The 23,588-nt window shown below is 44.6% G+C and overlaps 1 protein-coding gene across 1 annotated transcript in view; it reads right to left on the bottom strand.

Moving 5' to 3' along the window:
* The window catches only part of TRAPPC9 (trafficking protein particle complex subunit 9), a 2,424,721-nt gene that overhangs the window by 783,578 nt on the left and 1,617,555 nt on the right, over positions 1 to 23,588 (bottom strand). The window contains exon 20 of the mRNA XM_078686702.1: positions 17,930 to 18,086. Coding sequence (XP_078542828.1) covers positions 17,930 to 18,086 — 157 coding nt within the window. The remainder of the gene's footprint in view (positions 1 to 17,929; positions 18,087 to 23,588) is intronic.

Below are 23,588 nucleotides of genomic sequence, written 5' to 3'. Positions count from 1 at the left end.
CTATAGGACGAGACCAATACCGGGGAAACTACCAGACGAACGTCCCCAAGACTACATTTCCCCAAGACCGCACTCTGACTTCCTACAGTGGGCGCACAGACCTTAGAGAGAACCAGTGCGCTTTCTGCAAAGGGACTGGCCATTGGAAATCCCAGTGCCCAGTTCTTCTGGAAATGATCAGAAACAAAGACCCCAGGGACGTAGCAAACGGACCGAGACCTAAGGGACAACAGCGAGGGCCCCCAAATGACGCGACTAACGACAGATCAGGCAGACCAAATACGTTCGATCGACCCAGGCAGAACCAATATCAACAATCTGACTATGAAGACACCCACAACTTCGCATAGGACAGCCAAGGGCAAGGGAGGGATCCAGTCGAGCTCTATGTTGACCAGCAGGGCCCTTACGTCACTGCTAAGGTCCTGGGTACCAAGTCACCATTTCTGGTAGACACTGGCGCAACACGTAGTGCGTTATCTAAACGACTGATTCCAAGGGCACCCTTGTCTGGCTCACTCATAACATCGACAGGTTTCGATGGAACGCCCTCCACCAACCCTTTGTCTGCCCCGATTCTCTTTGACGTAGAAAACAACACCACCGACACCACGTTCTTGCTCTCCTCCAATAGCCCTGACGCCATTATGGGACTTGACTTACTGAAACACTTCCGAGCGACGATCAGGTGTTCTCAAGATGGAGTTCGAGTGTTTCTTTACGACAACCCCGTTCTGCTTAGACATTGCTCTCCCCGACACATGTTTTCCATCACCGACGTTGACGCATCCCTGCTTGACACTCTGCCTCCGTATCTGTGGGCCAAAGCGGATTCGGACGTAGGGCGTATGTTAATTGACCCAGTACACATTACTGTCCGACCAGACGTAACACTCCCAAAACTCCCCCAATATCGGATATCGCCAGAGGGCGAGAAGGCATTGGTAATGATTATCCAGTCACTGATAGACGCAGGAGTGGTAGAGGAAGTGGTTAGCAACATTTGCAACAGCCCTATCTTGCCCATTATCAAGAAGCAGGGAGAGGGAGATGAGAAAGCATACCGCTTTATCATCGACCTCCGAGAGATCAACAAAGTGGTGGTACCCCAGTACCCTGTGGTCTCAGACATCACCACCATCCTGACCTTGATTCCATCCACTGCCACCACCTTTACCGTCATCGACCTCAAGAACGCATTCTTCTCCATCCCCAACCACCCAGACAGCCGATATCTCTTCGGCTTTACCCTAAAAGCCCGCTCATATAGGTTTTGCCGAGCGCCTCAAGGCTACACGGAAAGCCCTAGCATCTACAGCCAGGCCCTCAAAAGACAACTAGACCAAGTCCAGTTACCCGACGGAGTGGTGTTGGTACAATATGTCGATGACATCCTTTTGGCAGCCGACACCACCCCTCTAGCGGTTACCGCCACCATTCAACTCTTGCACTTCCTTGCGGAAAATGGCCACAAGGTCTCCAAGAAGAAGTTGCAATTCTGCCTACCCCAGGTCACTTACCTAGGCCACCTTTTGTCCAAAGATGGAAGAAAACTCACTCCTGATCGAATCCAAACCATTCTAGATACCCCTGTCCCTAAGACCCAGAAGCAGGTTCGCTCCCTATTAGGCCTCACCTCCTTCTGCCGACAATGGTTACCAAACTTCAGCCTCGTTGTAAAACCACTGCATTCTCTGCTAAACAAAGACGTCCCTTTCCCACTCCCGTGGACCCCTGAGTGTCAAACTTCCTTCACGGAACTGCGAGATGCCCTTTGCTCAGCCCCTGTCCTAGGTACCCCTGATTACAAAAAGCCCTTCTCCCTTTACACTCACGAAAGGGAGGGGTGCGCTTTATCTGTCCTGACCCAGGCCATCGGCCCTAAGCAACGACCCTGCGCTTACTTCTCTGCCACTCTTGACCCTGTCGCCAGAGCCTTGCCTGCCTGCCTTCGAGCTGTAGCTGCTGCTGCAATCTCTATCCGACAGAGTGAGGGGATTGTACTCTCGAATTCCCTCACGGTACTGGTACCCCATGCAGTCGACACCCTCCTGAACCAAACCAAGACGCAACATCTGACGAGTGCACGACTGACTGGATACGAACTGACCTTGCTTGCCCCCCATATCACCCTGAAAAGATGCACCACACTGAACCCGGCAACTCTGTTACCCTTGCCAGAGAACGATCCCAATGTGCACCCCGTGCATGACTGCGTGACTCTTACGGACGAACAGACCAGGAGTAGGGTCGATCTCAGAGACACGGCTTTCCCTGACCCCGACGGGGAGCTGTGGGTGGACGGTTCTTGCATCAAACTCTCCGATGGTACCACTTCCGCTGCCTATGCAGTCACCACGGCTCGAACCGTAGTAGAAACAGCCCGCATCACCCAGCGATCTGCCCAGGCAGCGGAACTGATTGCTTTGACACGAGCCTGCATCCTGGCAACAGGAACCACAGCGAACATTTACACCGACAGCCAGTATGCCTTCGGGGTGGTTCACCATTTTGGGCTCCTTTGGAGGGAAAGGGGATTCTTGACCTCACACGGCACACCCATTTTGCACGGGGATCTAGTCTCCGCCTTAATCGAAGCTGTCCTCCTCCCCAACAAGCTTGCCGTCATCAAATGCCAGGCACACAAGAAGGTGACAGACATTATTGGACAGGGAAATGCACTAGCCGACATCACCGCCCGAACGACAGCTGAAAATAGGACGACAACACATATGTACGTGACCAGATCACAAGCGGAAAAATGGACTGACGTTGGAGACACTATCAGGGACATTCAAACGGCTAGCACACAACACGAGTTGACTGAATGGACACGGGTGGGATTGAAAGACGATGAAGGCTGCTGGCGGACAAAAGACACGAACAAATGGTTGCTACCTGATTCATACTTGATTCCCATATTGACCATGGCACACTCCCCTGCCCACATAGGATCAGCCCCCATGATCGAACTTGTCTCCAGGGTTTGGCACAATGATAAGATCCCAGATTCCGCCAAACGCCTGGTTCAACAATGCTTAATATGCCTGCAACACAACCCCGGGAAAGGAACTGTAGTACCCCGGGGGGGATTTGGGGTCCCAAACCACCCATTTGAAGTCCTGCAGATGGACTACATCCAGTTAGACAGATGCCAAGGCCTGAAATATGTACTTTTTGTGGTGTGCGCATTTAGCAAGTGGGTGGAAGGATATCCAACCCGTGACAACACCGCTATGGCCACTGCAAAGGTTCTGTTAAAGGAGTTTTTCCCCCGTTATGGCCTCTGTCGTGTTTTATGGAGTGATAATGGCCCCCACTTCATAGCCAAAGTTATCCAGCTCATCCTAAATGGGTTGGGTATTAAACAGAAATTCCACGCAGTCTTCCACCCCCAATCTGCTGGACTTGTCGAACGACACAATGCCACACTAAAGCTTAAACTGGCCAAAATAGTGGCTACCACGGGCCTGAAATGGCCAGACGCCCTCCCACTGGCATTGCTATCGATGCGCTCTACCCCCACCCGACATCACTTAACTCCTTTTGAAGTTGTCTTCGGTCGACCCATGAGCGTCTGGTCTGCCCCGAAACCAACTTCCATTCATGACGTTCCGGACGTCCTAATGTCTGATTATCTGTATAAATTGACTGAAACTCTGTCTGTCATTCATCAGCAGGTGCAGCAGGCCATCCCCGATGCTTCTAGGGGTCCGGGTCACGCCATCCAGCCGGGGGACTTCGTGCTGATCCGAAATTTTCAGCGATCAAAGAGTTTGGTACCCCGGTGGACGGGCCCCTGGCAAGTGCTGATCACCACTCGGACCGCACTTCGAGTGGAGGGGAAGAAGCACTGGCTGCACGCCCATCACTGCAAAAAGGTCTCCCCAGCCCTGGCCACGACAGACACCGTCAACACCCAAGAAGAGCTCCTGAACCAGGACCGACCATCGTTGAATTGCTATCCTGACACAGAGACACTTGAACTTTCAAAACATCCTGACCCCACTGTACCATCACGAGAAGGGTATTTCCTGCGTCGAAAGGAGGGAGCTTCGGCTAAGTAGGCCACGGACTAGGTTAAAGGATCTCAGAACGGTGACCCAAACTACCAAGGGTTACCTGGAGAGAAGCTAAACTAAGTCTGTGGTCCTGCCCACTACCGAGCACCTTGAAAACGAAGATGATGGAAGCGCCAGATAAGAAGATGATGGAAGCGCCAAATAAGAAGCCGACGGAGACAGCAGGAAATACCCACTACAGAAATCCGAGAACAGACAGACTTCATCGCTCAAAGACAATTGCACTCTTCATCACAATCCTCTTCTGTTTTCTCCTCATGACCACGCTCTGGATTATGGAAGAACATGCGCCTGCTCACGAAACATTCCTAACCACTGCTCAACCTACCACCATGAAGGAACATTATCTGATTTCGCTCTCTCCTCAACTAAGAGAGAGGCGAAGGGAATTTTGGAACAACTCTTTCGTGCAGCTACTTCACCAGCACAATCTTGCCACCAATACCACCAACTGCTGGATCTGTGGGTTGCTACCCCATGCCACTGGACATTCAATACCATTCATCCCTTCACCCTTCTCTGTCCACGGCTCCTGCCTTGCTTGGCTGATCCTCCTGCAAGAGAGCTATAAGGACAATGCCACCTCCAGCAGAACTGCAGCACATTCTTCTCACGGGGTCGGGCGAAACAAGACAAAGACACACTTCTGCCCGCTGACCCCCTGAAGGAGAGGTTCCGAGGATGTCTTTCCGTACATCAAAGGATTAACGAGAATGTGTTTCATGCAATAAAGTGATTAACTTATGTATAAGAGGCCAGGCCTCAGAGATGCAGACAGAGCACCTCAGAACGATACCTGCTGTCTGTTTTGCCGTGTTCTCCTCCGGAGAGAATAAAAACCTTGTTTCCTGCCTTCCAGTCTCCAGCGCCTGCCTCTTCAATAGTTTAACTTCTTTGTGGGTTTAAGAGGCGACACCGCCGGGCAATACTTAAGGATCTTATATTCTGGTTGGTAGCGTCACCCCCTTCTTACAACGCTCCTCATTGGAGAAGGGCTGTATTGAGACTACGCTCCTCATTGGAGAAGGGCTGTATTGAGAGTACACTCCTCAATGGAGAAGGGCTGTATTACAACAGCGCTCCTCATGGGAGAAGGGCTCTATTGCGAGTACACTCCTCATTGGAGAAGGGCTGTATTGCGACAACGCTCCTCATTGGAGAAGGGCTTTATTGCGACTACGCTCCTCACTGAGAAGGGCTGTATTGTGACTACGCTCCTAATTGGAGAAGGGCTGTATTGCGACTACGCTCCTCATTGGAGAAGGGCTGTATTGCGACTACGCTCCTCATTGAAAAAGGGCTGTATTGCGAATACGCTCCACAATGGAGAAGGGCTGTATTGTGACTACGCTCCTCATTGGAGAAGCCTGTATTGTGACAATGCTTCTCATTGGAGAAGTGTTATATTGCGACTACGCTCCTCATTGGAGAAGGGCTGTATTGCGATAACGCCCCTCATTGGAGAAGGGCTGTATTGCGAGTACACTGCTCATTGGAGAAGGGCTGTATTGCGAGTACACTGCTCATTGGAGAAGGGCTGTATTACAACAGCGCTCCTCATGGGAGAAGGGCTGTATTGCGAGTACACTCCTCATTGGAGAAGGGCTGTATTACGACAGCGCTCCTCATGGGAGAAGGGCTGTATTGCGAGTACACTCCTCATTGGAGAAGGGCTGTATTGCGAGTACACTCCTCAATGGAGAAGGGCTGTATTACAACCGCGCTCCTCATGGGAGAAGGGCTGTATTGCGAGTACACTCCTCATTGGAGAAGAGCTGTATTACGACAGCGCTCCTCATGGGAGAAGGGCTGTATTGCGAGTACACTCCTCATTGGAGAAGGGCTGTATTGCCCTATTCCCACCCCCCTTTCCCGCCCCCCCACTGGTCACATTTGACAGGTAATTTGAAAGATGGAAGAAGAAAAGAAAAAAAAAGGAAAGGAAAGCGGAATACATTTCATTACAACTTAGTCAGATATAAGCGAGAGATTAACCCATGATAAAGTCATTTTAGTTTCAAATATTAGCTGTTGTAATTTACGATTCATAGTGTTGCATCCACTGTATAAGAGGACCCCAGATTTCGAAGCCTTTTTTGTTTTCCTCTTCACCCCCTTCCTCCTATATATAGCTATTTCTAGGCTATAAGTAGCTAATAGTCTCGCCCGCCACTGTTAAAAGGTTGGAGGATTTGGATCCAACCAGCTAGATGCTAAACATATTCTGAAAACAGCCATGGAGATAAATATGAGTCCCTATATTTCCTTTGCCCTGAGATCTCCATCACTTCCTAGCATTATTTCGGCTATTGATATTTCTATTGTTGTGTTCCAAACTCCGGAGAGAAATTTAGAGATTTCGCGTCTGATGAGGCCTAATGTGTCGCATGTGGCAAATATATGTATTATGTCGGCTTCATGTGATGCACATCTTGGACACTGGGTACCTTTACCTGTACTCCACTTAGCTATTTGATGTGGTGTATAATAAAGTTGGGAAAAGGTTTTAAAATATTGTGCTTGTAGCTTGGGGGACATTAGTAGTGTTTGTGATGACTGGTATGCCAGTTGGACTTAGTCTTCATTTATGTCTAATTTGTTTTGCCATTTGAGGATAACTAGGTTGTTATAGATTTCCCCTATTTTGGCTGTGTTCTTGCGGATAACGGCCTCAATCGTATGGACTTTATGGAACTCTGCATTGCCACCCCCTTTTTCATTAAAAAATCTCTGATTTGCAGGTATTTGAAAAAGTCTCTATGTTCTAGCCCATACTCATTCATCAGTTCTTCGAACGACTTAAAGCCAGTTGGTGAAAAGAGGGCACCACATCGGGTGATCCCTGTATTAGCCCATCTTTTCATACATGTGTCTGAGAATATCTCTGGAAGGTTGTAATTTCGACAGAGGCTCGTGTAGTGGGAATACCTTCCAATTCCGAGGAGATTGCGTATGTTTTTCCATGCGTTGTATATGCCTGCGAGTGTTTTAAAGCGAACTTTTTTAAAATGATTGTCATAGATCAAACGCCATAGATGTACACCTGTTTCGGATCCTAGGATGAGTTCTTGTGGAGTTGGAACTCCCCCTTCTTGTGTCGGATGTCTATTTGGTGTCAGTAAGGCCTTACCATATTTCAAGAGTGTAGCCCACCAACATATTTTGAGAATTGGGACAGCGAGGCCCCCTTTGTCTCTGGGGAGTGAGATGTACCTGTAAGCTCTGCGCGATCTTTGATACCCCCAAATGAATCGAGAAAATAACTTGTCTATTTCTTTGAAAATTTGCTGGAGAAGGGCTGTATTGCAAATACGCTCCACAATGGAGAAGAGCTGTACTGTGACTATGCTCCTCATTGGAAAAGAGCTGTATTGCGACTACGCTCCTCATTGGAGAAGGCCTGTACTGCGACTACGCTTCTCATTGGAGAAGGAATGTATTGCGACTACGCTTCTCATTGGAGAAGGGATGTATTGCAACTACGCTTCTCATTGGAGAAGGGCTGTATTACGACTCACTTGCACTCGGTGCTGATACAAATAATACCATTAGAGGTAGTATTTTCTGACAGTGCTCTTGATTTTGTACTTGGGAATAAACACTTGAGGAAGTGTCCACGCTACATGAAGAGTCGAAAGCTTCACCCTCAAATGTGTCCCTACCACTCACCAAGTACAGCACATCACTGCTTCATATCTAGGTTTGCACTCTGATTGCAGACACATAGTTTATGTACATTATATTGCAATAGGAAGTCCTACATTTCTTGCTGTCACTGTAGTGTGATTTTTCACGCTAGCCCCAGTGGCAGAGACGCATTGCAAGCTTTCGCTTGTATAGTGTGACACATTCACTTAAAATTAAAAAAGATGGGAGAAAGCAGTTTCAAATGTGTACATAATTGCAACGAAATCACCATCAGACGATTTCCTTCATGCCTCCCACATACAAATACTAAAGGATTAGTAAAAATGTCATGGAAATAGACGACGTCTTCTCTACTCAGCGAATCAGTTTTATCTCCAAGGGAGCAGCCACTAGATAGCCAGCATAAATGGAAAAAGAAATACACAAAATTGCATTTGAATTTTGACTCTTTTGATCTACAGTTCACTTGCAGGAATCCTCGTTTGCCCGTCTTGCTTCGACGGATGCCGTTCCAAAATAGGAACTAAAGATTAATAAAAAAGGGGGTGGGCACGATAGAGTTTGAATATATTTTCCTGTATGTGTAACACAGCATATCAGATAATAGGCAGTGAAATGAATTGTACAATTTGAGGACAGGATGGCATAACCGTGTAATCTATGCATTTCCCTGCTTTACTTCTTTTCTTCACCCCTACTGAATGTGAATATTCTCGTCTCGCTTGCAGGAAATAAGAGGTCCTGAATTAAAGAACGTGGTCATGTTTTTCGAATTAATCTAATCAGGCAGAGTGAGGACCTGGTCATCGTGCAACACAACGTTATTATCATTGGAAAAAATATTTTGTAATGTCATAATGTTGGAGAAGAAACTAAGGTACTTGTTTTGCAGCTTGTAACTCTAATGGGTTGACATGCTGTGCATTATTCCACCATCGAGAGGCTTGGCAAATCATCTTTAAAAAAGTTTATATTTGGGCGCCGACCATTGGAACAGCCGCTGAAAGTAAAGCTCTGCCTGCCCCAGTATGGACCATCTCAGATACATGTATTCAAGTGTTTTTAGTGATGTGTGTGAACTGCATTTACATTTCCTTGTTGTACACCAACTCCCCACCTTCACCCATGAGACAGGAGGGTCACATGAATCTACCACTGTTTCAAGCCGTAAACTATTTTTCCAAGTAAGTAACTCGTTTCTTTTGCAACAGCAACGTGTCCTCAATTCACATGCTGCACATCAATTACAGAGCGGTGTTTCCCCCTCTGAAGGAGGGCGTGGCTAGTGCCAAACAGATGTTTCAATCCATTAGGGGGAGGGGCTTGGGAGGGGGTTGGAACGGAGGTGGGGGGAGTTTAATTACAGTTGAGTTATGATGAAATACATAAAAACGAAGGGAATGACGTAGATTGGGAAACCTCCACAGATGCGGACTTAGGTCTAATTGCTTGCATGTATTATTCTTGAAATGTACACCGCCTCTGCTGAGGTGGATGAGATGTATTATTGTTTCTGTACATGGTCTGCAGATTTGGAGGAACAAACTAATAAAGAAATTTATAAAAATAGAAAACAACAGATGTTTTAATCCTTCCTGACCTCCTTGCCACGGTGACTGGATATTGACACAGTACTGAGGATCAGCTTCTGTCTGCTCGATTGTTATTAATGGAAAGGATATCAGCTCGGCCCCTTCTTCTATGTGGACTATGCCCTTGACTCTGCATCTAATGCTTTGCTAGTAAAGGAGTAGCAAAGGTGAATTGTTTGCACAATCCACCAGCCCATGGTCCCTTTCCTCTGACCTGTGATGCATGAGCAACAAAAAAAGTGTCGACAATTCCTCCCTGACTTTGGGCATTATGAGTAATGCATGATCTTGTTCTCAAATCTTTTTCGGCTGGTGTGGTTGGATGCCGACAGAGAGAGGGTGGTAACTGGACTGTTTCATTGCTATGAAAATTAGATATGAGACGTACCGAAGATCAGAGTGGGTGCTATCTGGCCCCAAACAAATGCTGCACAGCACACAGCACCCCAAAGGATAGAGTTGGGGTCACTTTGGCAAGCAAAAAGGACTTTTGATACACTATATTTCATCATGTAGTGTGAGATCCTTGGTAATCTTTTTTTAAATATTTATATTCAACCAAATGTGGCAGCATTTGAGGAAGGGCTTTCTGTTCTAGAAGATCTCACTAATTTAAAATGTAGATATCCAAGTTTGTTGATTCTTTTGGATGGAAATTTGACACAACGGACTATAAAGTTAGTGACCAGCAATGGAGGTTGTGCTTCAAGACCCATTGGTTACTTTAAATATTTAAACATTCACTTTTAATATTACTTACCCTCCTACAATATGGACTTGTATTTTGGAAGAAAATGTTACAGCCATGTTTGAAATCACACTTAATGATGATTTACTACACCCTTTTTATAGCCAGGGCTTGGAATGGTATAGTCATCTGACTGAAATGGTAATGGCCTGGTTAAAGTGAAATCCATCTGATAATAAGGATCATATTTCGATCCAACCAAAGACTAACTCAGGTTGGTTAAGTATGGACTGCCATAGGTTAAAACTAAAAACTCAGTTCAATGCAATGTGCAGACATTTTAATAAAAAAGAATGTACAAACTTTAATACATTTTAAAATAATACTAAATGAATACTGTAACTTGATTTCTAAGAGACAAGTGGAGTACTTTCAGAAAAGTAAGGGAGGAGATGTTAACTGTAATCTCTCAAAGAAATTCCAAATGCTTTTGGCAACTGGCAAATATTGAAATAAAGGTAGACCCTAAGACTTTAGAATGCACGGGTTCCAAAGATGTGACATAACTCCTATATTGTTATTTATGTAAAACATCGTATTGGTGTTGTCGATTTGAATATGCACCATTCTGCTTTGTTTTTGACTTGCAAAGGTTTATACACATTAAGTGGCAGAAAGTTGATATATTTATCCACATTGTCAACTGTCCATTAACCCCTCAGTTGAAGACTACCCAGAGGTGCACTCCAAACCGAGCGCTAGGCATCTGCCCTTGTTGCCATTGTAAGGACTGGTAGCTTCAAATTTCTTCCTTTTGTCACACTGCAGCATGTCCACAACTTTATTTATTTTTGTGCTCTGCTGGTGACATCCACTAGGTTTTCGCAGACCACAAATTTCTAAGACCATTGACTCTAGCAATTCTTATACATGTCATATGTGGTATCAAATAAATGAATTACACTGTCATACCCTAAAAATTCATCATAGTTCTCACTGTCACAGGCTGTAATGTATGGCAAACGAGAACATGTTCTTCTAAAGCCAGGACTCACTTGGATGTATGTACTGACCTGCCTGTGCCTATGTTCAGTTCTTCTCCGAAGAACATTGTCTTTTACAATGGTTTTTTACATTTGAGTAAAACCTAACTGTTGTAAGTCTTATGACTTGATTTATAATATACTAGCATTGTTGAAACAAGTTTCCCTTCACCAGCCAGTCTAGATACATACCAAGGTGTATGGGGTTATTGCCTTAAATGCATGGACACCACCACCCGGCCTTTTGTAAACATTCTTGGTGCTGACTTGATCCCGATCTGAGAAAAGGTACCCCCTGTAAGTACTTGATAGTTCCAAGAGTAAGGCGGAAGAAAAACCCAAGGAACCAAAAGAACTCCTACACGACCTGTATTACTTCTATGTGGGCCCGCTAAGGCTGCATGGGCTGACCATTACTCAATTATTATCACATTGAGTAATGGTCAGCCCATGGAGCCTTAGCAGGCCCACATAGAAGAAATACAGGACGCGTGGGAGTTCTTTTGGTTCATTAAGTTGACCCCAAATGGTAACAATGTGAATGGATAATGAATGACCCCATTACAAACTAGCAACATTTTCAATAGTTTTGGTGCATGGGAATATGAAAATAGGCACTCTTCGATGTCTAAGGTTTCAGTTTCAGGAAAATCGCTTGCTCCAGTAGGGGGATAACATCTTGGCATAGTCCCATTCAGAATATTTGTGTCTTGACAAACTTGTTTAAAAAATCTAATTTTAGAACTAAATGAAAAATTATCTCTGGTTTTAGTATCAGAAAGTACAGAGTAAACCCATGCTTTCCTGCCTTGGAGGGTACTCCATTGCTCTCTATGTTTGACAGCATGTTTTTGTCACACTGATTTTCTGTCACTCGCGGCTGCTTTGCATCATCCACGGATTGCCCAATTCCATGAAATATTCTGGGGCAGATGTGGCTGTCCTGCCTGTGTCTTCCACATCATTCAGATCTGTCTCCTCTCTAGGTTCTTTTATGTCCAGTATTAACCTTTATTTTTTACAACATTACATTCTCATCAAGAGACCTTCTTTTGTAAAACAGATATTATTTTGGCTATGAGGTCTCTCGATGCCTAACGGCTAAGAGACCCTTCTGACTTCAGATAATGCTTGATGGCTTGTTTTTCTTACACATGGAAGATTATTTCTCCTTTTACTTGTCTTCTGATTGTAATAGTCTCCCCAAGTCAAGTCAGTTGGCCTTTATCTGTCTATTTTTATGTCTTTCAATTTAGACCCTGAAAGACCTTGCTTTTCTCTGCTCTTCTTGAGGTCTGGTATTTGATACTGAAATCACACAGTTAATCTGAGACCCCAGCAGGCTCATCGACCTTTTAGATGTTGACATAATGTTGTTTGGATGATTCCAGTAATCCAATATTATTTATGTTGTTTCTTTCATGTGATTCCTCGAATCGTTCTCATGGCATGTCAGGACTATCTGGGCCATCATACTCAAATAAGCCTATGTCTGCAATGACTGCTTGCTTAATGTGTGCCATACCATAGTGTCACAATGCTCTTTCTTTTAACTTTTAAAGTTTTAAACTCATGAAAAACGCACTGTGCACAATTAACATTCTATGTAGTCGGTATAAGCTGCACATTTTCTGTGGCTGCCTTCATACCCCAAAACTCCAAAAACACGTTGAAGGGACACACAAAACAATGGCCCCAAAACATTTGTTCTCCAGCTTGAACGTCTTATAGATGAATACTGCATTAAAACTGATAGCAATCAGCACAAAAGCAGCCATTTTCGCTGCTGGCATCTTTCTCTAGTTGCAAGTGTCAGTAATTGTTGGACATGGCCCTTCTTAGGGGATTTCCCTAAAACCTTTTGCTTTTTCTCCTCCTGGTTTTTGCTGATTCTCTTTCCATGGCCTTAGGACTCTGGGTGCTTTGTCACTGTAATGCAGTGGGAAAGCGCATGCACTCTTCATACACATACTAGGAAGTGGTGCTTACTTGATTGATTTAGGAGTTGTACCTGTGAGTGCCCTGGAAATGGTACACCACATTGCTAGGGCCTGTACTGCACTGGCTAATGGTGGGATGCATAACTGATAGTGCCACCCACCAGAATAGCCTTTCAAACACGTATCAAGCCTGCAATTGCAGGCCTGTGGGTGCACAGTTGCACCTATGCTCAGTTTGGCATTTTTAACTCATTAGCCAACCCTGAATGGGTTTTCCCCCAACCACTAGAGCGCCCCTAGGGTAAGCCCTGAGGGTTGAAGAAAGTGGTAGACGAACGGCTGGGCAGGTACACATGAGTGTTCCCTGCCCAGGTATTGAAGAACACCCATATGGGTTTTCCTTAGCTAGGAGGTCAGCTCCTCTCATGGGACAACACATGGGTTATGCTGCTTCTCTTGTAGTGGGTATTTTCCCACTGTAAATGCAGCGTGAAAGTGCACATGCTCTTCCTACACATGTTAGGAAGGGGTGCTTACCCGACGCTTTTACAAAAAGAACAACTGATGGACAGAATGCAGAACAATGTCATACATTCACCCCAGTACAGAGATCTGGGCCTTAATCCATAGTTTTTTTGCTCACCATGCCATTCCAGTTTAAACCCAGCCATATGCAAATCAGTCTTGACCCTGCGCCCAATGGAAAAGTCCAGCCCAAACTGCCAGGCCAGGTCTTCCCTGGACTGGAAACAAGCATCCTAGGACTGGTTTCGGGCTTTCAGCCCTCATCAGCCAGGATCGCTTGACTCCAGTGGCATGGAGAGCACGGATCCACGTCTGGGCATACCTGTTCCACTTGGGGTGACAAATGCAAAAAGAACAATTGATGGACAGAATGCAGAACAATGTCATAAATTCACCCCAGTACAGAGATCTGGGACTTAATCCATCGTTTTTGTGCTCACCATGCCATTCCAGTTTGGACCCAGCCATATGGAAATCAGTCTTGACCCTGCACCCAATGGGAACAGTCCACCCCGAACTGCCAGGCCAGTTCCTCCCTGGACTGGAAACATGCATCCGAGGACTGGTTTCGGGCTTTCAGCCCTCATCAGCCAGGATATCTTGACTCTAGTGGCATGGAGACCACGGGACCGACGTCTGGGCATAACCATCCCACTCTGGGTGACAAATGTTTTTAAACATGTCTCAAGCCTGGCATTGCAGGCCTGTGTGTGCATATTTCCACATATGATGTGTTTAACACAAGTCTCCAGCCTGCCATTGCAGACCTGTTGTGTGCACTTGCATCTCTGATGTTTAAGCATGTGTCAAGTTTGCCATTGCAGGCCTCTGGGTGCACAATTGCACTGATGCTCAGGTTGGACTTTCTAAACCACGAGCCAAGCACTGGACCAAAACAAGGTCAGTGGCGGCTCCTCAACTAAGGTGGAGGAGCGTCACCCCACTGCTTTTCAGTAGTGTAAAAAAAAAAAAAAAAAAATGATAACATTATGTTATTATCATTTTATTTTTCCCTGCTGAGGCAGGTTTGCCCGGCAGGCTCTGAGCAGAGGAAGGAGTGGGGGGATACTGCAGGTACACATGGCGGTTTGGCCGGCATTCTTGTGCCGGCCAAACAGTCATGCGCACTTAGCATGTTCTCCACCAGGCTGTACTGCACTCCCTGGGTTGAGAACATGCACAGGCTCCCAATCCCTGTCTGAGTGCCGAACCACGGTGCTCAGACAAGTCACAACGCTGCGGACATCAGTGTTAAGATTGGCTTAGGAGAGCCTGTGTGCTTCCTGCTTCCGTTCCAGCCGGACGATGGAGGAGAGACACTGTGATGGGTGAGTTTATTTTATACAGCCCCCCCCACCCCCGATCCATGCCAGTGGCTTTGGATGAGGCTGCATTCTTCCAGTTTCGTGGGCACTTTTATAAAAAGTGTCGGCATTTTACAAAACTGACAATTTAGCAGGATGTTTTGCGAATAGCTAAATTGTAAAATCCATGAGGGTCAGAGAAGTGTATTACAGATGGCACTTGAAATGCGGTGAACGGGATACTTGCAACGTTTTGAGAGATCTTTCGGTCTGCCAAATTCTGAATAAAGCCCAATGTTTATTCTATCATATTATTTTGATGTGCTCTAGTTGAGGCCTATATCACTATAATGGATTGACATATAATAATAATAATAATCCACATTTGTAAAGTGCACAATCACCCGTAAGGGTCTCTAGGCGCTGGGGGCCGTCGGGAAGATTAAGCAAGCTATTGCCCAGAGTCACATGGTGCTGGGCTAACCTGCCGCCGGAGCCGGGGATCGAACCGGGATCCCCAGATTCCAGCGTCAGTCGCCCTGGCCGCGGCGCCACACCTCTCCCTGACATATCAGACTCCGAGCATTACAGCAAACCAGCTGTTTTGTCCCGGTATCATATTTCTTCAGTAAACAAACTCTTGGGCCCCCAATTCTATAAAGTATCCCCCCCCCCCCCCTTTACATGAGCACTTATGTTTCAAGCCTAAGGTACAAGGGCTTGTGTTCTGACAGCAATGGCTGTGTCTAGGCTCAGCGAGGCTCTCGAAAACCCTCTCGAACCGGCTTCCTCACTCACAGCATCCTTCTCAAGATCACAAATGGTTTTTGATTTGACAATCTGCTGGAGATGTGGATCTAAGTGCTAAATTTAGCGTCACATAACAGAAATGCCAAGGAGAGCTCGCGCAAGGAAGTGAGCTCTGAACTGCTAGATTTAATTTGTTAGCAACCCAGGAGCAATTTAGCAGGAAGGACGAATCCCCGCTTTGTTGCAGACGGTGACTCAGCAAGGGAGAAGAGGGGGGGACTTCACAGAACACAACGCTGAGGGGTCTGGATTGGGAGGCCTAATGTGCACTCAAATGTCACCTGTGTTCATGGACACGATTGTGTATTTAGTTAATCATACAATAGAACAGATCTCAAAAATTGTTCAGATTACATGGATACACTGACATCCTATCAAATGAAAAATTAAAAGGTCCAATACTTTGATAGCTGAGCAGCCAGGGAAAGACATCTGCACAGCATTTAGGAGCTAGCGGGCTTGATAATGTTATGTTATGTTACTGGGCACTTGTATAGCGCACGGCTACTCCATGGAGTGTCCCGGCGATAATGGGGATTGTCACTATATAGTGCACTTTACAATGGTGTCTTGAGGCAGTGAACAACCTCTGCTTGCACCAATCAAAAATCAGTGTGGAATTTCATGAGTAAGCGGGTTTTTAATGATGATTTAAATATAGGTAGAGAGAATTCTACCCATAGCTGTACTGGCTGGGCATTCCAGAAATGAACACCGCTTGCTGATGAGGAGGGAACAAGAGGGCTCTCACCGGCCCCCGTTACCTGGATACAGCTCGACGTCAATGGAGTTGTCATCTGGACGGTTTTGAAACACTCACTGTGACGAGGCAAGCTTCCTGCTACTAGTTGTCATTTAGGGAGAGGAGAAATCAATCTTTGGCAGCAGCAGATGATCCTGACCAGCACCAGCAGTATTCTTGATAATAATAATATAGTACATGGGAGCGTGCAATCTCAGCCTAAAAACCTGCCTCCATTCCCTTATAAGAACATTGGAATGTTGAGCGCTATATTGAAGACAATAGAGTGCTCCGGGCTTCTAATGGCCGGTAGAAGCACGGAACATCAACATTCCAATGTTTAACAAAGGCCTCACGGAGCCTGAGGGGATTTCAACCCCCTCGGGATCTGTGAGACTTTTGTTTTACTAATTCGAACATTCTGCCCTGATGGGGTGGAATGTTCTAAAAGCCTTACAGCCCTCCATAGCTGGGCTATACCGACTATTAAAGGCCTGTTCCATTGTTAGAGGCCCTTGCCTTCGTCTCAAGCGTTTAACACTGGAGCGGGCATTTAAAGGCCGGTATAGCCTGCTACTGCGGGCTGTAAGACTATATTGAAGTCAAGTTGTGATGTCTCTAGTTACCAGTAATTAGAACATGCCGTAGCTGCTCAACTGTAATAAGTTATAACAGATGTGCTGTGACATCACAATGCTTGCCTTTAGAGCCAGTAGCCAGAGTGAAAGGGAGGTCATGGAGCATCATTACAGCTGCAACTTAAACACTTTTCGCTCTTATGACCCATATTTTCTTTTTAACAGCATTAGGCACAAAGGAAAGATTTATGGAAACATGATTTTTTTGTATGTTAAAATTCATTACATGAATTCCCCAGAATTTTTCTGCATGTTACTTGTCATTCTGAGATACAGCCTTTTAAAGTGTGATTTAGATTAAACGTAAACGTTTCAGCAACAAATTATGATTTGCTCTTTGATGTGATTAATTTCACACAACAGATTTCGCATTTATTATTCATGTCTGCAACTATGATTTCTCTTGCTTAGGACAGCGTGCTAAGGATTTAAGTGATTGACGGGATGGGTGATGGTATGACCATGCATATAACGAATAAAATACTCTCTGTGATATGTTGCAATTTACCTCAGGGTTCCATGACCTTATAAAGGAACTCGGCTTCAGCCTTGTTCCTCTATATGGCCATGGAATGCCTTGGTAATATACATATCATTATGATGTATACCTGAGGACATGCATTGTTATTACTAGTAATAATAATGACAACATATATGGAGTTCATCAAAGAAACAGCATCAGCACCGAGTACTGCAGTTTCTAGGTCCCTGGTTGAGGTGGTTTTCATTGGGGCAAGAGATGATGGGGTGTCATTGCCACATATGTGTGGCAAGGACCAGAGATGATGGTATTGTTTGAAAGTTAGATGGGGAGGTGGCAGCTCATACAATGTTGCTGAGTCTTGAAAGACAGGTGAAGGCCTAATGAAAACATGCACACTTTCACTTTCAGGCCTGACTTCTGCAGTAAAGGATATGATCTTCCAGCGGATGTCCAGCTTGCTGTTGATCTCCAGCCCCTTGGCCAGCTGCCTCTCCTCCTCCAGCTGCTTCGGGTTGGTAAAGTCTGCCTCCTCCCCAGTGGGCGGCTCAGGGAGAGCCTCAAAGTTGAACTTGTCCACCTGAATGGCCATGCTGCACATAGGAGAGGAAAAAGGCTGTTTAGGATTCTCTTCTACATATTTCAATGTTACTGTAAGACTTTATCATGCACTCAGAAGACTGGCTGGGTATTACAAGGACATCCGAAACAGACACAGTGGCCTCAAGGGACATTGTGGATCTTTAGCAGGGTTTCATTTTTGTGAAGGTAGCACTCGAGCAGAACTCGCCTTTCACATAACCTATTGAAACAGACATTCCCATTTTTACTAACTGAATGTTTATTAATGAGAAATGCATATGTATATTTTATAATGTCTTACAGTTACACGGTTTCATATAATGGCTGGCGCTAAAAGATAGACCAGGCCTGGTTAAGGTGGTTTCCTGCTCTCTGTGCCTAATTACGTTATGTGCATGAAAGACAGCAAAGGTGTGTCAGGGCCTAAATAATTTTGGAATAAGTCAATGAGAATTAAATCTGAAAGTTATTGCACCCTTCTCCACCTATGCAGAAAAGCAGTGTCTCCTGAAACTCTGGCCTCAAATGCCATCTGAATACAACTCTGTGGATTTATGTCTCCAGATAGTGGAACCCTTAAATATATGTAAAATTACTTGCATAATTTGAGCACTTAAGAATGGATGTGGCATTTTTAAACTAACATTCACAAAGGCTGACTTTGGCTTCTTCAAATAATGTGACGGCTCTGTACAGTACTCATACAGCTTTGGGGACGGGGCTGAAGGAAAGAACATTTCTATTGAGGGACTTTAGGAAAACGGATCAGAAGTCACCGAGATTCACGAGGCAGATCAATCATTCACCTTTATAATCCAATAAAGGGTTTTAGGCAGAACAAATCAAGCACATTTTCAAGGCCCTTCAGAGCTCTACAAGGTCTAACTCAAGACAGAGAAGGCAAACGGAAGTTCAAGCTGGGGGAAGTGTGCAGAAATCATAACCAGAAAAATTATAGTGCGGGACGAAGCAAATAATCATAAAGTGAGCATCTATTATTTAGAGCAACTGTGTTCTTTGTGCTTTATTTTTTAGCGAAAGGTGTTCTCGTGTCAAAAAATGAATGCTCATGCTAGGAATATAGAAATACTAATTTTTGGAGAAAGTTTGCATCATTTTCCTAAAATGTTGCATTATTGCTGAAAAATAAATTACGCAAATTTAGCAATAACAAAATAAATAAAAAAACATAAAATTATCAAAAACTATTTATGAAAATAAAAAATTAGCTTTCTGTATAGTAACACTTACAAGCCTGAGTTTCTAAATATTTATACATTCAAGTACATATAGGACTTTATATAATACAATTATATATCTCGTTATTATTTCCCATATACATATGTACTTTTTTAAAGCAGTTAAGTGTCTATATATTTATAATTTTACTCCCACTGTGTATATAAAAAGATCAACTCTCTCCAATTCACTACTGTATGCTTCAGTCTATACCTCTTTCAACACATCCTCTAACTTCACTCTCTAACTCATCCCAAACCTCATTTTACAACTATGATCTCCATAATAACACTTTTTAGACTTTTCCCTCCTCTATCCTAGTCAATCCAACTAACAGACTCACATGTCCACTGCTCCAATTATAAACTTATATTTCCCTATACTAATCCACCTTGGGTCCCGGAGTAGTATGCTACTCACCAAAACGAGCTTCAATGCTTCTTCAAGGGAAGTAAGTGCTATAGAAATACATTTACATGCTTTTTACCCTATTATGCAGACCTACAATAGGTTGAGGAATGCCTGTCTCAGTTATATGGACTGATGGTTTGGTAGAACACATCAGTGAGAGAGTGTGGTGCCAGGCAATGAGGTGCTTTGTGGGTCATGTGCAGGGCTTTGCAGAATGCTTGCTCCTTGAATGGCAGCCATTGCAGAGATGTACTTGCTGCATGGATTTGGTTGGAGTGATTCAAGAAGAACATTAAGTTGGGGTTTCACTTAGAAGGACAGTGTGACAGAAAGTGGAGGCCTGACTGTATGCATGAAGGTCTTAAGCTTTGCCCAGTAACAGCAGCCTGGAAAAATGACCAGTTTGGAGATGGGGAGATTACAATGCCCATTCCATACTATTTGGTGCTTCCCCCCACCCTTCCACCTTCTGCGTGGAACCAGCTCAGAAAGAGGCTGTTCAAAAGTGATTGGATAGTCACCTGAATTCATTGTGTGTATCCCGACGATTGGGTATTGTTTTTTTATGCCAGTGCCACAAGTCTGGACATATAATGAGCACAATGAGCATGTTTTCAGGACCTCTTTAACTTCAAAAGAAGCTCACTTCACTTGCATTGAGGAATGTATGGAGCAGCTGCAGCAATCTTTGTTGCTGTGACCATGAAGGTCAAGAGTAAGCGCAGAAATGCAGAGGTGTCCACAGCAACTGTACCATACAAGAACGAAAAGGAGATATTTTGTCCTAACTGGAGATGACCTTTTTCTAACTTTATGAATGAGGCCATAGGTCCCGCTGACATATCTGCATTGAGAACCTGCCTGAGAAAGCATCCACCAAAAAGTCAGAATTGCCTGTCATGGCGCCAAGTGCAACCCAGAAATAAGAACACTGACAATCAGGGCAGATGCCTGTAGAGGAGATGCCAGCATACATCTTTTGTGTCTCTGATTATGGATTCTCCTCTTGCAATCTGGTTTTGGGAAGCTTGGGTTGTATCTTGGTAGTGGGGGAATGAACTGAATTTCTGTGGATTTTCGCACGACCCTTCGTCAGTCTCCACTGGTGGACGAGAGAAGGTTAGACTTTCATGGGTCTCCAAACTATCCATCTGTGCCTGAGAATTTCCAGCAGCAGCGCTCACATCCCCTCTCTTCGCATGACCATCTTGATGTGTGGACATTTTCAGATATGGTCCCTTTGAGTTTCTTAACAATGCAGAAGACTAACTTTGCCTTGAAAACTTTTGTTCCAAATCCTAGTAGCCCTTAACAACCACAAAGGATGTAAGTTCAGAGATTTCTTAGGGTGCCAAGATTGCTCGTGAGATTTGGGGTAGATGATAACATCAAGCAACATTGACTGATGCAGAGCTGTGGTGTGGCTGGCAACTCTCAGAGACACTGCTGAAGTGGTTCCATCTTGAAGTCCCAGTTGGTAAGAAATCAGATCTCTGTGAACTAATCAATCTCCAGGTGCCTGTTCGATCCATCTGGAGTTAGAGACGGCTTACTAGGAGAAGGCAGGAATGATCCGGCTCTAGCTTTTCATGACCACACTCCCATATCCCCTATTATTGTGTTTTCACCCATCTTCCCTCCCTACCCATTTAGGGGCTTATTGACTTGTCTCCTCTATCTGGTGAAGAAGTGTTTTGCTTTCTCTTTCATAATACTAATATTGCAGCGTGATTTATGATATTTCAATTACAGTACATTTCTGCAAATGTTACATGTTTAGTTGTATGAAAAATCAATAAAGGATTGATGTACAAAAATAATCTCCAGGTGCCTGGAAGAAGCTTCTTGTCCGCAAGTTAACTTACTTGAGTGAGGGACTATATTAACAAGCATTCTCCTGCCCTTAGAGCAATGCCAGGAGAGAACACTGCTCACAAGCAGCATTTTCTTACGGATACAGCAGTTCACAGATCTCAAAGTAAGAGCACTGGTAGCGCCTTAAAGCTATGAAGTGGGGACTTTATTTCTGCCCATGAAGGTGCTTAAACGTTTTGGCTTGCTCTGTAATCTTTGTTTTGAAGGTAAAAATAAATGAAAATGTAAATGTTTTCTAAGCTAAATGCTCTGAATTGACACAAACCTTTATTGAGTAATATTTGAGTGTGTTATACAAGTACCACCAGGATGAATCCCGGTCTGCACACCCTCACTACCCATGAGATTCAAGAACTATGTAGGAGCTTTTATTGTTATTAATTCAAGGTTCCTTGTCCTGAAGATGGACTCATAGGCTTGACGCAACAGAGACCGAAACCCATTCTTCTTTCTTTACCTATTGTTAATTCATTTGTCTTGAGTTCTGAATCCTATGTATAGGACAGACTAATTGCTTGATTTAATGAAGATTGGCAGTTATACATTGATAACCAGGATATTTTTGTATGTCTGATATATGTTTTCTGTTGTCTATGCATGTTTTGATTTCATTGTTGTTGTTTCTGTACCATTATCTCCATGTTATTGAAACATAAAATGTATTATCTTTTTTGATACACACTGGTGTTACAATTGATTTGCTTATTGTGTCTTTGGAATAGTTTAGAGTTATTCCATTGGGTGTCACTAGATGTCACCTTACACAAGATATAATTACTATGAACTACATTTCCTGAATGAATCCGTTGTAGGCATCGTTACCTTTGTGACTTTTTGAAAGACATCTTCACTAAAATATGTGGTTTTAAATTGTGAGTCCAGAGACACCAAACATCCATTTTCTGTCCATTCCCGATTGGAAGACACACTGGTACGATATAACCAGACAGCTCCAACACAAACCTATATAAGAGATAGACCTTGCAAAAGTGAAAACTGAAGTTAGCACTACCAGGACAGGTAAAACTCACAAGTACATGTCCTACCTCTTAAATACACTGCACCCTGCCCATGGGGCTACATAGGGCCTAAATTAGGGGTGCCTTACAGGAAATAAAAGGGTTTGGGGTCTGATAAGTTGGTGCACTTGCCAGGTCGAAATGGTGGCTTAAAACTGAACACACAGGCGCTGCAGTGGCAAGCCTGAGACATGTTTGCAGGGCTACTCATGTGGGTGGCACAATCTGTGCTGCAGGACCACAAGTAGCATTTGAGTTACAGACCCTGGGCACCCATGGTGCACTATACTAGGGACTTACTAGCAATTCAAATACGCCAACCATGGAGAAACAAATTACCATCAGGTTTAAGCCAAAGAGTACTTGCATTTTAACACTGGTCAGCAGTGGTTAAGTGCCCAGAGTCCTAACACCAGCAAATTCAGCACACTGTCAAAAACAGAAGGTCAGAAGCAAAAAGACGGCAAACAACGCCAAAATATGCCAGGTCTAATATGTGCTACAGCCCCGCGCTTGATGGTGAAGTCCGTGGCTCTACTAATTTCGGCCTAATTGGGACAATTAACCCAGAACCTCTGCCTTTTCAGCACCGCAGCAGGGCGATCCCAAACCACATCCATCACAGATACTCAAATTCCATGAAATGTATTGATACTTTCATCCATTCAAATTCCCAGGTTCTTGATATTACTGATGTGGCTGGTTTACTTTTGAAACATTTGGAGGGATGCTATGTCCTTTACCCACACCGGCATCTGGCGCTACGATGCAGGTGCTGAAGTTACACCCGCACCCACCCTGTGGCGAGCCACGCTGATAAAGGGAGCTACAGTCTGGAGCTAATGACATGTGTGAACTTAAATGCTGCACACTTTCCAATTCAGCTTCACAGGTGGGAGGACTGGACACAGGGTACCACAAAAGGATGTGTGATGTTGCCTCCCGTGCCCCTGTGACTTAGATGAACTA

Source organism: Lissotriton helveticus, chromosome 4_1, assembly GCF_964261635.1.
Source record: "Lissotriton helveticus chromosome 4_1, aLisHel1.1, whole genome shotgun sequence".
Classification (NCBI taxonomy): domain Eukaryota; kingdom Metazoa; phylum Chordata; class Amphibia; order Caudata; family Salamandridae; genus Lissotriton; species Lissotriton helveticus.
Note: the sequence above shows the minus strand (reverse complement) of the source record. Positions and strands in the feature narration are given on the sequence as shown.